Source organism: Notechis scutatus, chromosome 2 (assembly GCF_049901735.1).
Source record: "Notechis scutatus isolate UNSWTSFEM ecotype Mainland chromosome 2, rNotScu1.2, whole genome shotgun sequence".
NCBI lineage: Eukaryota > Metazoa > Chordata > Lepidosauria > Squamata > Elapidae > Notechis > Notechis scutatus.
In genome coordinates, this window is record NC_142010.1 from 153,402,373 (window position 1) to 153,418,684 (window position 16,312).

Sequence of the window (16,312 nt, forward strand, 5' to 3'; positions counted from 1 at the left end):
ATTAGTAATATTTCTATATCTTCTATTTAGTCAAGGAATTTTATGGAATCATGTCTGCATCAGGCTAAAACCAAGAGAATGTGAGTTCTAGTCCTGTCTCAGGCACAAACCCAGCTGGGTGATCTCTCTCAGCACTAGGAAGAAAGCAAAGGCAAAACACTTCTTAAAACCTTGCCAAGAAAACTGCAGGGACCTGTCAGGCAGTCTTCAAGAATCAGACTCAATTGACAGACGGGGAAAAAAATGCTGGATACATGGGTATACACACTCACGCACAAATACGCAAAGGAAACATTCAATGCGAGACAAACAAGAAGATCCCTAATGCCAAGTTAAAAGAATATACCTACAACCTTTTTAAAAACGTGGTCTGGAGGCCAAAGGTTTGCAGTGCTCAGTTGGGAAGTGATACCTGAGGAAGCCTTTTTTTGCATATCCAATAAGTAAGTTTTAAAAATGCTAGTTAACTGTCCCTGGCTTAAAGGGATCTGTGTCCTGCCTAAAAGAAGAACTGCATTGGATAAGAAAGTTACAAACTGGCAAATCTGACGGTAGTAAATTAGTTATATGGACAAATTGAAAATTACTGTAGTCATTCTGAATGTGGGTATTTAACATGCTTTGTGATGTCAGCTGCCTCAGATCTATTATCTTAGACTGGCTACAAATTCAGTTATCATTCTGGGCTTTACTGGAGAAGGAACAAATCCTAATCAAACCCACTGAAAATTTAACTGGACATTTCTTGTACCACAGCACTGAATTCCGACTATTTTAGCCCCAGGAGCACTACAAAACCTGGCAGGTAAGCTTACTACCTTTTGCTTTACTGCAGGAAGCTTCTTCTGGGTGTAGAAGTTCATTCATTTTAGAACAGGAGTCCCGAGCCCCTGGGCTACAGCCTACTACTGGGCCATAGTCTATTTGCAACTGGGCTATCAGACCAGGGCTGGGCAGTGCATGCGCAAACGCAGCTCAACTCATACAAGTGGCAAGCTGGCACACATGCACATGCATGCACAGCTCAACTCGCAGTCAAGCTATGCATGCATGTGGGCCAGCCTGCTGCTCACACAGGCCAAGCCGCAAAGGTTGGGGAATGCTGTTTGAGAATACCATTCTAAATTACCTCAGAATAAAAGTTGGAAGCAAGTGGATCAAAATGCTGTTTTATTTTATTTTTTTAAATGTTATTTCATATAAAAAAGGTGCATTGGTCAAGGTGCTGGACTAGAACTAGGATTTGGTGAATTCTGATCTTCCTTTAGCTACCGGAGTTGGTGAGTCCTCTCAGCCAAACCCACCTAGTAGTATGGTTAAGGAAGAAGCACTATGTATAGCTAATCCTCAACTTACAACCACTCATTTAACAACTGCTCAAAATTATGACTGCTGAAAAAAGTGACTTACACTTATGACCGTTGTAGCATCATGTGATCAAATCAGCATCCCAGAATCACATGATCGCATTTGCAACTTTCTCAGGAAGCTTCCAAAAAGAAACATTAATGGGAGAAGCTGACTTTGCTTAATGACTTACTTGATTTCATTAATGGCCATGGCAAAAAGATATAAAATCAGGCATAATTCACATAACCATGATGCTTAGTGATGAAAGTTCCAGTCCCAATTGTAAGTCGAGGTATTTATGCCACACTAAGTACACTAAAATAAAAGTGGGATATTATGTTTTTGAGAACATTTTGTGTCTTTATTGCACAAATCTAAATGAAATGGCACATGTTTGGCAATGACCAGAAAATAAATCATGATCAGACAGAGCAAATAGAGATTAAAATATTTTCCCACCATAATAGAATATGCAAATAATTGTTACATTATTTAACTAACTATCTGCTCTTTTAAGCAGTGTATAAATGTGGCTCTGTAGCACTTAGCAGATTTATTCATAATGGTGTTGCCAAACTTAGACAGATTACAGATAAAAAAATAACCAACCAGTTTGAATTTGAAGTGAGAAATGATAGGGACTTCCTTTTTCTAAAATATCTAAAAGCAAAAAATCATGAGTAAAAATAGATGTTTGCTTTCTTAAATGAGACATGGGTGGCTTTGAGGGTGAGTTTCAAAACGATCAGAGAAGATCATTTTTATAATTAGACTCTCCTGAGGGCAGAAAATGCAGAAAATACAGCCTTTTACAAATGCCAAAAGAACATTTCATTTCTGAATGGCGGATTTTGTTTCCAGCAAGGATTTCAGAATTTCTTCACACATATAGAGAGCACGAGGGACATGGAAACAACCTGCAGAGAAAAAAGAAAGGGTTTATCTTTAAAATATTAAAAACCTCATATATCTGCCCTGTCTGGTTCCAGAGCTCCTTTCACCACTACAGTACTGCCAAAATCAACAAAACACTTTCATCTTATGAGAAGCATAAAATCAATAAAACTATAAACCTGTCAGAACAAAAAAAAAAGACAGATCAGACCAAGAAATAATGCCATGTAGGTCATATTGTAACATCCATGGTAACAGAATCTTGCAAGTCTGAATGTGCTTCTCCTCCCTTCCTCACGTCATCTTCAAGTGAGCCAGGGAGAGATGCGTCTGAGTTATTTTTTTGGCCCAGGCTCAAACCCGTCCTTTGTGACCATTGCCTTGGTAGCAGCTTTTCCTTTGATCTCCAATGCCACCCTCTACGCTTTCTAAGCCCTAAAATTGTGTATAAACTTGTTTAATTTAAAATGTTGTCTACTCTCTCTTAAATTAAGGCAATTGCTCCTATACAGTTAGTAGAATTGTTATGGAGGACATGAATATTTATGGTACCATAAAGTTAAATGTGGATTTCAAAAATCAAAAATTCAACAGGTGCCGCAGAGAGCAAAAAAGTATGGAAATATTTTCTTCATGCACCTATATGTGAGAGGCAGGTGCCAACTGCTTTATTCTTACAGCTCTCTTCCTTTTCCTTCCTGAAGAGCAGCTAGAACTTTCTTTTTCCTCATGACCATAATATTTTCTGCAAATCACCAGAGTAGATAAAGGTACAGGAACAGAGTTGGAGAAAACTAAGTAGAAGCATTAGGGACATTGATTTTGGAGTTTGCTTAGCTGTTCATCTAATGCTGGCATTTTCTGTATTTCTACTGATAATGATTGCTAGTTTTCCTATTGGCTTCCTATAATTTGGTTTAACAGTGCTATTCTTTACTCGTTTCACAATAATATGTTGTCTGTATTTATGATTAACATCAATGCTGGATTTTTACTAAGCATGCTTTCCAAGACTATTTTGCTCCAACATCCTTCTTAAAGATGAAATGTGGAAAGCAAAATGGTATCTTCCCAGTCAGGGCCAAGTGATGGTTCTTTAACTAGCTGCCCTTGATGTAACATGCACCAGGGGGAACAACTACACCAGGGAGGGAAAGAAGGAGGGAGGGGTGAATGGAATCCCAGGAAGAGATCTGCCAGGCTAAGGTTGTGTCTTGTTGATGGACAAGCTACAACAGCAGGACACTTCCATGAAGGAAGCACAAACAGGGATAAGGAAATGAATTATTACTAAAGATAATATCTGTACCTCAGGGATGAATTGTGGGAGTTCTTGGTGTTCTCCAAGCATGGTTATTTGATTACAAACATTTCATTATTCTACTAGGTAACATTATTAGTGCAAGTCTCAGCCCCTCACCCTTCAACATGTATGCATTTGGACTATATCTTACATATATTGCAGAGAAATGAGAAGTACTCTTGCTAAATTACTTTTTGCATTCTGTGATTGAGCTCACATTTTATTTTATTTTTATGGTTCTACAGTTGAGCTCACAAGTTATTTTATTTCTGCTGATTTCCCATTTGCACAGCTACTTTTAACATAAAGCCCCCTCCCCCTTTATTATTTTATTTATTTATTTTACCTTTAAATGGCCCTCCTTTGATTGTGAGAGCCACCTGGCCTTCCTGGCTCAGATACCCAAACCATTCTCCTGCTAGTTCTGGATCACGGAACTAAGGAATAAACAAAAGATGATAGTGATTATGCTACGTAACATGGAACAACCAAAGAGCAGAACAGAAGTGGACAACAGGATGCTGGACTAGGATAAAGGGGAACTAAAGTTCAGTGAACACCTAATGCAAGTAGTCCTTGACTTGAAACCATTTTTTAAAGTGAGCCTATGAAGTTACAATTGCACTGAAAAAAGTGACTGTTTTTCACACTTACAACCGTTGCCACATCCTCATGGTCACATAATCAAAATCTGGATATGCTTGGCAACTGGCTTTTATTTATGACACTTGTAGTGTCTCGGGGTCATGTGCTTTTTTTGTGATCTTCTGACAAGCAAAGTCAATGAGGAAGCCAGATTCACCCAATAATCATATTACTAATTTAACTGCAGGATTCACTTAACAACTGTGGCAAGGAAGGTTATAAAAGGGGGGTGGGGAATTAGTTTAACAACCATCTTGCATAGTAAAAGAAATGTTGGACTCAATTGTCATAAGTCAAGGACTACCAGTATATTATCTATGAACACTGTGAAGATAACATACAATTATTTCATATAGGCTGTCAATTCCGGATATATTACGAAGGCACACAAATAGGAGCCACGCTTTTGAAAATGATTGTTCCCCAACTTCTGCACTCTATATCATATTTTTTATTATTTTGCATATACAGAAATATTTGTTGTGTTTGTTTAATAGTGCAAGCCTAATGAGGAGAGTAATAAAACAAACATGCACATCCAGTAGATAGTAGACATCTAAGTATTGTTTCTTATGATTTATGATGAATGTATTTTATGATGATTATGATCATGATTTATTATTTGTTGCTTATGTGTACATTAGGAGCTTATGCAGTGGAGACAAATTCCTTGTGTGTCCAATCATACTTGGCCAATAAAGAATTCTACTTTATTTGTGATCAAGTAATAATATTGCTGTGCTGTGAAAGCATTTGTTCTGTTACAAACAGCAACAGGATAATGAACCAACATCCTGTTGTTGTCCCCAACATCCATTTAGGAATCCTTCCAGAATTTCTGAATACTAACCCTTCATGGTTCTTTGTGCTATAAGCAGGAAGGATGTGAGAAGGCATGAAACAGCATTGTCTGTATCTGAAGTCTAAAGATAATAGAAGAAATGATAGGAATTGTCTAGCACAATCTGGAGGATTCCTAGTAACTTCAAGGTCTATACGAAACACATTTAAGGCTTCTAGTAATAAAAATAACGGTGGTGAAAAACAAGCTACATTTGTAGAAAAAGCCAAAGCACACAATTTCTATTTTGATTATGAAGCTGTGATGGAGAAAATGCTAGACTAGCAAGGAGTTCAAATCCCCACCAGTGATGGAACCTCGCTGAGTAACTATGGGCCATCTACTCTCTTTCAGCTCAGTCGGCCTGAAAGAGGGAGTTGTTGTATGGAAAAATGAGAGAAGAAACTGCCTTGTGTGTTCCCAAAGAGCTCTGAAGGAAAAATAGGCTGTCTATACAGCTAAAAAAAATAAGAAATAACATCTAATTTTATCAAATACATTAAGGTGTTGACATTCTTCCAGATACTAAGCAAATATCTATGCTCATACAAAACCATATTTAGTCCATCAAATCTAACATTGCATATGAAAATTAATAGCAATTTTCCAAGGATTCATGAAGTGTTTTTACTACAGAGCATTTTCTATTTCTATCTCTATTTCCCCATCTCTTTTCTAACTAACTGTAATATGCCTATTTCTCAAGGCTAAACAGATTCCATAATTCCCAGCATTCAGTCCCCAAAGGTACCTTAGCAAAGGTGTAATTGGCCACCTGGTGAAATAACTCCAGAAGCTCTTGGTCTTGAGTTTCAGCAAAAGCCATTAGGAATGCTACCATGGCCTCTGTGTGCGGCCACCAAAGTTTCATTTTCCACTCTAGCTGCAGAAAAGGGTAAAAGAAAAATAGAAAAAAAAAGATGTTTGAGGGCGGGTTGGGATTTTCAGCTTTGTGGTGAAAATAAGACTTTATAGTCCATACCTGAGTGGGGCAGAAATCATCAACATCTTGGAAGGAGAAGAGCCCCCCATGTTCAGGATCCCAGCCTGAACGGAATGGCTGTTTCATGAATTTGTCCACTGCTTGGGATTGGAGGCCTGAGTTAAGCTGGCGCATGGCACAACGGAGCAAGAACCAGCCTGCTTCAATTGCATGACCTCAAGATGAAAACGAGCAGGAAGGAATCAAATCATTCAGAACATCTAGTTCCTAATTACAGTCAATTCATAAATTAGTACTAGACAAACCGTACCCCATTGGGTCATTTGTTTCAGAGATATTTCCTTACCAAAACAGAAAAACAGAAAGAGGAAGAGCAGGCACAAAAGCAGTAGGAGTAGGAGCGACTTCCCACTTCCTGCTAGCTTCCCCATTGAGTTTTCTTGGGGGAATCTCATCAGAAATTTCCTTTCCTTGCTCCTTTCCCTTTCCTTCCCAGCAGGGAGATAAGTGGCGACGGCTGGGTAGAGGAGGGATTGCTAGACTGGCTAGGAAACCATCAAGGAAAGTTGAAAATGAAGAACACGACAACAGCAGCTTGTAGCACTGAAGCAGCCACAACTTTTCCAAATTTCATTCCCTTGGGAGACATTGGTCCTGAGTTTTGGATACATTCTGTAATTTAGCCCATTTGAGGTACCTTGGTTCAAAATACATTGCCCAATGATGCATCGTTTTGCCAGTTTCAAGTTAAAGGTCAGGAAAGAATTTTAACAGTATGTAATTTAAATGTTGCACATAACCTGCAGAGTTTAGAATGCTGGTTCTACTCTACACTTCTTAATCTCTATTAGCAAAAATATATTTTATGGCAATAATTATTATATTCCCTGACGATTCAAAGAATATGAATCATTTGTTAAAATTCTGCATATATTAAAAATTTAAAAATGTGATTTTCAAAATGCAATCACAGAGTAATGGTAAAAAAAAAAAACCAATGCAGGCAGAGAAAAACTGCTACATAAAGATCTCAGCACAAAAAAAGAATATCTGTCCAAGAAGCAATACTGTTTTAGGCAGCCCTGCTTTAGATTGAAAAAATAGTAGTTTTGATGTTCTCCATGTAAAAGAATTGCTTTATACATAATTGTTATATATAAAAGAATGATAAGAATCCCTATCTAAAAACCTTGGTGTTACTGAGAGTTTATGAACAAATTACTTGCAGATATAATTACATATGCATGGTTATAATGAAACATGTTATCCTTTAGTTTATGAACAAATTACTTGCAGATATAATTACATATGCATGGTTATAATGAAACATGTTATCCTTTATTTTGTAAAATGTTATATGCGTGCTTCAAAGGCTCTCATGTTTTCTCTTTCTATTTTTTGTTATGTTTAATTTAACAAATAAAGAATATATGATTAAAATACACCCATCCATCCATCCATACAAAATTCTCTTCTCAACCTTATGGATACTCTGCATCTTCCTCAATCTTGGGTTCTCTGACAAGAGACCTGGGAGCTTGAGGGTTATGGGTAGCACCTTAGCTGTTCTTAGTACCACATTTTTCTGGACAGAGAGCTCTGATGCCGTTCCTGGGATCTGTTGGGAGCCACTCCCCAGCTTAGGAGTTACAGCCCAATGTATTCCTCCCACAGCTGGGACCACTGTGGCTTTTATTTTCCACATCCTCTCTGATTCTTCCTTCAGGTCTGGTACTTCTCCAGCTCCTTATACTCCTTCCTGATGTTGTTGTCACTTAGTAACATCTATTACTACCATTATCTTCTGATCTTTGTCTCCTATAAGAATGTGTGCGTGTGTGTGTGTCAGTGGTGGGATTCAAACATTTTTACTACCAGTTCTGTGGGCATGGCTTGGTGGGCGTGGCACAGGAAGGATACTGTAAAATCTCCAGTCAGAGGTGGTATATGCCAGTTCTCTGAACTACTCAAAATTTTCGCTACCGGTTCTCCAAAACTGGTCAGAATCTGCTGAATACCACCTCTGGTGAGTGAGTGTGTATGTGTGTGTTTAATACAATCATATATACATTCTATATATTTCAAATTAGAGAATGCAAAAGCATCCTGGCCTCTGAGTCACTTTTTACCAGGATTCTGCTGTCTTCCCAAACACCCTGGCAATTCCTTGCCATCTTCAGAAACATTCTCCAAAACTGCAGCACCATTCCTCTACAAGAAAATAAGATGGCTGGTAATGTTATCAGAGGTGAGGCAAACATGTTTATGGAGAGGGAAACTGACTACACCCGTTTCCTTACCTGAAGGTGACTCAGTATTCTTTGAGCAGACCAGTTGTCCAATTCCTTGAAGCGGTTTGCAACCTCCACATTTCCTTCTGATAGCTGATCCACCAAGTTGAGGAGCATCATGGGGACGGCCATAGAGTCATGTGGGACAGCGCCCGCCAGCTGTGGACGACCCAACTCAGAGGGATCCTCTCTCACCCAGTGCACGATGGCTTCCATCATTGCAAGGGCCTCCCTCTGCCAATAGGAATACCATTATAACCATACTTTTTTATCTTTCAAGTATGGATTTTCTATTCCAGAGTTCCTTTCTATCCCCCAGAGTAAAAAAAGAGCTTAATTCTACAGGACCTCATAGCTTAGAGGTTGCTGAGCAACATGTGGTTTGAGACTGTCTGGGCTCAGAACAGCATATATAGGTTTACCACATTTTATTCACTTTTTGTTTATATTGGGATGAAGTAGACAACATTGGCATCTGCCCAGCTATTAATCTATGGGAAAATTAAATCCTTCTTGCAAACCACTACTTGTAAAACCAAGCATTATTCCCACAAGACATCATTTCAATCTTCTGACAGGCCATTTCCCATAGAGATCATTGTGGATATTCTTTCCCAGATTCTATCAGTAGAACCCATGTATCCATAGAGACAGGAAGACTGTCCCTAACTGCAGCATCATGAGGTAAAGTGGGCCTACCCAATTTATACCACTTTAACTATATGCATTAGAAGTTGTGCCTAGTTTCAGGAAAGGGTGCTAATCAGAGGGAAGGAGAATAAGGTTTGAAGACTCATGTTGTTCTCCAGCAACCTTTCCCAAGCTGTCTCCCTCCAGATACATTAGATTAAAATGGAGCCAATTTTAATCGGCCCCAACCAGAGACCTGCTCACTAAAAACAGGCCAAGAGCGCTGGAGGGTGCCAAATGGGAAATACTTCAGCTATCAGTACTCAACTTCAGTAACAGGGATATTCTCACAGTCTGACCTGATAATGAGATTCCCCTGTAGCTCGACCAAGTTCATCCAACCCAAGAACATAAAAACACTCGCTAAAAATGGTACGCTGGATTTTCACAGGGCGGCCATCACGGGTCAGGACAAAGGCACATTTCTGGGAAGGTGGAGCCACTCGTGCATGTCTCAGCAGGAACTCCCCTCCTTGGGAAAAGAAATGGAACTGGATAGTGGTATTTCACTCCTATTTCTTTTAGCTTGTGCCCAGAAAATGAGCTCAACCCATCCCTTCCCCTTTTTCTTATGAAACTCCTCACAGAAAACCAGCATGGCAGGAAAGCCAAGAGAGTGAGCTGGAATCCAGAAATAGTCTTACAGTGAAAAACATCAGGCTTAACAAAAGTCTCCTGTACTATATTACAACTCTGCAATTCACTTTGTTTAGTTATTTTTGTATCACCTTTATTACTTTTTCAAACTGCTCAAGGCTGCAAACACACCTCCCTCCTATTTTCCCTGCAACAACAACCTTGTAGAGATGGGTTGGACCAAGATAGAGGGACTGGTCCAAAGTTACCCAGCTGGCTTTCATGGCTAAGATGGGACTTGAGCTCAGGGCCTCCTACTTTTTAGTCTGGTGCCTTGACCACTAGATCAAACTGAGTCTACAGCTTGTCTCCTCAAAACAGTTCAACTATAAAGGGTTACCTTCAGGGTTGTTCCTTGGATCACTTAATGAACGTAAACACCAAATGTTATTACTATCCCATTTATGACATTTCACAGAATCCCAGAATGTAGAGTTGAAAGAGAGCACATGGATCATCTATTTTAACCTTCTTCAATGTGCAGGAAAACTAAGTATAACATCCTCAAGAGGTGGCTGTCCTAACTCTTCTTTAAAACCCTCAAAGATGATGAATCCACAACCTACTGCCAGGAAGCCCCACTCCCCTTTACATTTAAATGAAACTAGTTTCAACTTATATGCAATATTTCTGGTCCTAGTGTCTCTACCCATGGAAAATACTGTAATTCTTGATCATCTTTCCTACAGTTTCCCTTTATGTGCCTATAATATCTTCCCTCATTTGACTTTTCTACAGACTGAACATCCCTAGGTCTTTTAGCCTGTCCTCAAATCCATGTATCATTTTTATTATTCTCCTCTGAATCTTTTCTAACTTGTGAATACCTAACTGGAAATACAGATACCCAAAATCATATACAGCATTCCAGATCAGATTTCACCAGTGCCAAGAACAAAGGAATAATGACTTCATGCATCATTGATACACTCTTTTAATGCATCCCAGAATTGGATTTGTCTTTCTAGCAGTTATTGAAAGACAAATCAGATTTGTCTTTCTAGTAGCTATCTTATACTACTGAGTAATGTTCAGATTACTGCTGATGACCATAGCTCAGTCTTCTTCAGATTCCAATCCATAAATCCCCCATTATGTCTATTTGTCCCTCATATACATTGCTATTTGAAAGCATTAGATCTTTCAAGGTTATCTCCTCTTTCCTAACTTACTTAGCCATTCAACCCCGTATAAATTTTGAAAACTTACCCTGAACATCAAGACTTCTCAGTTTGTTTAAGATCAGTGACATCATCTTTAATTTTCAAAGCACGTTGTGGGCACTTTCTCAAAAATAAATGTCATAGTCAGCTTCAGAATATCTATTTACCAAAAAGCAAATGAGGGATTTTCTCATGTCATCACATCCCCTTAAAACTTTTGGGATATGCTGAATCAGTACTAAGTACTGGTTTGTGAACACGCTTTTAAACAAAGCACTCAGTTGCAATCTCCAAATTGGTTTATTTTTAAAAAGCATTTTATGGTAATCCATAAGCTTTATTATCAGTGAGAGTTAAGCTTGAGGGTGGCACTTTGCTTTGAAAAAATTATCTTTTCACTTAATTTTCATTAACACACACTAAAATCGGTGGGTCAGTGGAAGTTGGCTGTATGTTCCCTTGAAGCCCTAGGCTGTTAACCTAAACAAAAAGCACAGCAAGGAAAGTTACCTGCTTTTGCTGCCTGTAGGAGTTCTGGACGCTGGAATCTTGGTACTTTTCGATACAACCGACTATACATCCATACCTTGGAGAAAAAAGATTGCAGAAATCCAACTGAGCTTTCTGGGAAGGGTCATGACCCACCATCTAACCAAAAGTGGCAAATCTTTTTCTTGCCAAGAGCCGATCCTTTGGATGAACAAGGAAACAGCTGGGCCTGCAGCCCAACATGAACAAAGTTACAGGATTTCTCTCTACTCTGTCATCTACCCTGTGATATTTTTCCCTTCCGGGGTTAAAGTGCATCATTCTTAGCACTAAGCAGAGGCCTGTGCTTGCTCATACTGTAGTTATTCACTAACCAACCCTGTATTTAATTTCCAAAGTAGAAATGGGGAACCTGTGACTCTCTAGACCGGGGTGTCAAACTAGCGGCCTGTGGGCCGGATGCATCACATACAGGCCACACCCACCCCAGCTCTGCAAATGGGAAAAACTTCGCAAAACGCCCAGTGACAGCAATGCAACACAGTGGGTTTGACACCCGTGCTTTAGACATTGCTAATTACAATTTCTTATTGGCAGGGGTGGTTAGATGGTGTTCATCAATATCTGAAGGGCTACCAGTTCTTCTCTCCTGTTCTAATGAAATATGTGAAAGCTCAAGACAGAAATATTACATTAAAAACATTTTCCCGAGTATAAGTATTCCCACAATCTGCTAAACATCCTCCTGTTTTGTGTGCATCTGTTTAATCAAAATCTTAAGATTTACCCATGCTATCCAAGCCCACAACAGTCATCAACCTAGGTTTATGCAAATCAAAATGTGTAATTTACAATAAGCTTTTAAACTCAGAATTATGGCTGCTCCAGGTTGAAAGAATGTGGTGTATCAATAACTTTGATTATAAGAGCCAAACACAATTAGAAAAAGTAGCAAATGCTCCTACTTTTTGGCTTAATCTATTTTTCATATTACTTGAATCTTTTATCTTTTTTATCCCATATCCTTTCCAAATGAAGGGATTCAACAAATTCCCAAGGGTCACATTTTCTTGACTTATACTAAGAAAGCTTGTCTGATTGATCAGTTGCTTCGGTTTACTCTCCCAACTTTCAATGGGGATAAAGAGAAAATCTAAAAGTTACCTGTCGACCTTGCAACCATACATATTTCAGATCATCATAAACTTTTCCAGTCTGGTCCAGACATGTAAAAAACCCTCTGGAAAAATAAAAGAGGCAGCAGCATTTAGAACCAGAAAGAGACTGAAGGTTTCCTTAGCTTGGTTTCCAAAAGTATTGTACTACAACTCCCAGAATTCCTAGCCAGCAATTTAAACCTCTCTGAGAAAGAAAGGAGGAACTAAACAGCAATTCCCAGAAACAGCATTTAGCAATAATTTTTCAAAGGAAGGCCGCTGTAGCTGGCTTCCTCAAGTAGCAAGAGAAATAAGTTATCTTAGTAAATTCTGGATACTATTGAGAAGGAGAAAGAGCTGAACCATATATTATGTCACCATTTCCTTCTCCATGTTTTGCTGAAGAAAACATCTTTAGTGATGTTCATTAAAAAAAACACTAATCACAAGGAAAATATAAATTAAGGTTAGCATTAAGGTTAGTTAATCTAACCACAGCTGGATCTTATATATGATACATCATGAATCCAGAGTATGCTCTTCCCCAAACCCCAAAAACTTTAACCTTAGACTGTCTACTATTGACCTCACCCCTTTCCTAAGAGGTCTGTAGGGGGCGTGCATAAGCGCACCATCGTGCCTACCGTCCCTGTCCTATTGTTTCTCTTATTCTTTTATTTTTCTTATATGTACCCATTTCATGTATTCACAACTATGTATACACTTGTACTTATTATCTTGTAAACAATTGACAAATCAAATAAATAAATAAAAATAAATAAATAAATAAATGCTGGATATTAATGCCTATTATTCACAAGTAATAATCGGGAATTGTTCAGAACTAAGAGTTACAAGCCTACAGTGGCTGCGCTATATAGGAGCAGGATCCCCTCATCTTAAAAAGGTCTCTTTCTGCATCCCTTCCATTTTAAAAGAGTTTGTTTAAAAATACCAACAGTAGCAAGCATACGGTTCCTATTCCTTTCAAATATGCTTTCTAAATAATTTAATAGTAGGTTATATTCGCATCACGCCTGACCATCTGCAAATTCACACGGCACCCTGAATTATAAACCAACCGCATCGGCTTGGCTTGCATTGCACACGAAACCTAAGAGATGCGTTTCACAGATTGAAGCTCACCCATGTTCCTTATCATGGGAATGCCGTAACCAAAAATCCACCACCGAGTCCAGTTCTTGAGAGATCCGTCTCTGCCAGCTGTGCAGCGTTTTCTGCCAGTCCATTTCTGCTGCTTGCTTGTAGTTTAGCTCTTGATAAATGCAGAGATCTAACTATTGTTGCCGCTGGTGAAGCAGATCGAGGTATCAGCACATTCTCTCGTATGTGACTCATGTTATTTTTTTTTTTTAAATCTAGCAAAAGTTTTGCAACCAATTAGTGAGTCGCTGATCATATGATTTGCCTGAGTCACCTGATCCAAGCCCAAAGGAATGGGGGAAGACTCTTGATTTTTCTCCTCCCTAGAATTTTTTTTAACCCTAAAATTGCTATAAATTGCTCCCGAGCCTGGCAGAATAATAAGCAAACAACAACAACCCATAACTGCTGTCTTGCACTTTCAATTCCCGGGCCCGCTGATGAATATAAAACTTTCCCTTCTAAAATCTACAGAACTGTTAATCGATTCTTTGCATTTAGCATTTAAAAACACTTCGGGAATCCGTACAGAGTATCTGATTACCCAGCTCTGGGCATCAGAGAATCAGAGAAGCAATGAAGCTTTCCTCCACTGACTCGTCGCCGCGATTCCTTGTGTGTAAATCAACAAAGCGTTTTCCACTTCGAATGGCCGAGTAATGGTGACAACCGGCAGTGATTCCCCCCAGTCTAACATGAAGCTGGTGAAAACAACAAAGATGGTCGAGAAACGGGCAGATTTGTGGAGAATATCTGCGCAGACATCTCTCCCTCCCTCCCTTCTCTCTCTTTTGCCTTCCTGAACCCTTTACGCAGCTGTGTTCCACTGTGGGCTTGAGCTCTGCGGAAAAACAATGTATCATATTCATCTGAAAAAACAAAAACAAAAAAAAACCAGAAATCCTAGATTTAAACTGAACCTACCACTCCCAAGTAAATAAATTGGGGGGGGGGGAGAGAGAGAGACCATCCCTGACTGCGCCAATAGTGTCTGGGCAGACAGAATTCCTCCCCACATTAAAAAATGCAGAAAAACAATATTTTCCTTTGCACATAGACACACTAAAGCAAATAAATAAACCCAAGGCAGAAAGCACTTCTGTAATGGAAGTTAAAAACAATTTGCACATGCACCACGATGCATGATAGATGTACTTATGGGTTGAATTTTGTTATGCTTTTGTAGTATGAAGAGCTGGAACATCTCATAATTCTTCCTTCTTGGAAAGACATGCATGCATTTCTGATTCAGGATGAAAAAGAAATCTCTCTTGCCTATACAATTCAAGCCACCTCCCTTTTATTTACTCACTATTTAATACACAGTATAACATTTAAAAGGCATATTAATTTATAAAACCTATGGAAATCAATGGAGTAAAATCATCAATTATCTCATCTAAATATAATCAAAGTTATCTGGGACAGAGTTTGAATCCCTTGTCCATTCTTACATTACCCAGTTGCAATGTACTAACTACGGTATAATGTCAGAGGAAAGTTCTATTCTTTTAGAAAAAGCCCCATTCTAAGGAAGAATTGCACAGAGGCAGTCCTCAACTTATTGCCATAATTGAGCCCAAAATTTCTGTTGCTAAGCAAGGCAGTGAAGTGATTTTTGCCCCATTTTACAACTTATCTTGCAACAGTTGTTAAGTTAGTAACACGGTTATTAAGTGAATCTGGTTTTCCCACCGACTGCTAGTCAGAAGTGGCAAAAGGTGATCATATGACCCCAGGACAACTGTCATAAATATAAATCATTTGCCAAGCATCTGAATGTTGATCACACGACCATGGACATGTTACAATAAGTCATAAAAACCCTCGTAAGTCATTTTTTTCAGTGCCATTGCAACTTGGAATGGTCACTAAATGAACTGTTGTTAAGTCGATGACTATACTGTACTGTATATTCATCTCCCTGTCCTTACCCCGTTGCTGACATTTAATACGCACTAGTGAACTCAATCATGGTTCATTGCTTTTTCTTGATAATCCAAATGAGTGGCCCAAAGCAACTGCCTCCATTTGCCCAAGGGGGAGCCAAGGCCACCCAAGGTTTTGCTGTCCTTGGCTTTATGCATAATAGGAGACAACATGGATAGCACTGTGGACCTTCCTTCAGATCTTCTTACCATCCTTCGCTGCCCCTACCTCCCCCGATCTAGGAGTGTGGGGTGTTCTGTTCTCCAAGGAAGGGATTTTGAAACAAGTGACCAGGAGGCCATCATTCCTGGCCCTGAAAATCTGCCTAATGTCTCAGTTGGCCCAACGGCACACTATTTAGAACACAGATTGGTTCTGCCAAGTGACAAAAGAAAGTACAGGTAGTCCTTGACTTACAACCACAATTGAGTCCAAATTGTCTGTTGCTAAATGAGAAATTTGTCAAGTGAGTTTTGCCCTGTTTTACGACTTTTCTTGCCACAGTTAAGTGAATCACTACAGTCGCTAAGTTAGCAACACCGTCGTTAAGCGAATCTGGCTTTCCCATTGGCTTTGCTTGCACAAAGGTGATAGTCACAAAAGGTGATCACATGACCCTGCTGGGACCCTGCAACCGTCATAAATATGAACCAGTTGTCAAGCTTCTAAATTGCATGACCTGCAACAGTCATAAGTGTGAAAAAACGGCCATAAGTCACCTTTTTTTCAGTGCCCTTGTAACTTTGAACAGCCACTAAATGCACTGGTGTAAGTCGAGGACTATCTGTAGTCTGCACTTGTTCAGGAGCTATTTAAA

The 16,312-nt window shown here is 39.1% G+C and overlaps 1 protein-coding gene across 2 annotated transcripts; it reads right to left on the bottom strand.

Moving 5' to 3' along the window:
- Window positions 1-1,153: 1,153 nt before the first annotated feature.
- RENBP (renin binding protein) lies at window positions 1,154-13,841 on the bottom strand. 2 transcript variants are annotated; one of them, XM_026676197.2, is made up of 10 exons: window positions 13,549-13,838; window positions 12,410-12,485; window positions 11,267-11,342; window positions 9,257-9,429; window positions 8,277-8,501; window positions 8,106-8,187; window positions 6,016-6,191; window positions 5,785-5,916; window positions 3,894-3,984; window positions 1,154-2,267 (listed from the first exon to the last, which is right to left on the bottom strand). In XM_026676197.2, the coding sequence occupies exons 1-10, from the start codon at window positions 13,650-13,652 to the stop codon at window positions 2,182-2,184; spliced, it is 1,221 nt and encodes a 406-aa protein (XP_026531982.1). In that variant the 5' UTR covers window positions 13,653-13,838; the 3' UTR covers window positions 1,154-2,181. The 2 variants fall into 2 exon arrangements, with proteins under 2 accessions (XP_026531982.1, XP_087812999.1); XM_087956873.1 differs by lacking the exons at window positions 1,154-2,267; window positions 3,894-3,984 and adding an exon at window positions 4,002-5,115 and having other exon boundaries at window positions 13,549-13,841.
- Between the last annotated feature and the right edge of the window lie 2,471 nt (window positions 13,842-16,312).

Bases quoted from the DNA above. Each gene is read 5' to 3' on its own strand.
- RENBP (XM_026676197.2), bottom strand. From the start codon at position 13,652: ATGGACTGGCAGAAAACGCTGCACAGCTGGCAGAGACGGATCTCTCAA. The intron at 11,343-12,409 runs GTAACTTTTAGA...TTTTTCTCCAAG, and splicing joins TATGGTTGCAAGGTCGACAG to GTATGGATGTATAGTCGGTT. The intron at 3,985-5,784 runs GTACCTTTGGGG...TTTATTCCTTAG, and splicing joins CCAATTACACCTTTGCTAAG to TTCCGTGATCCAGAACTAGC.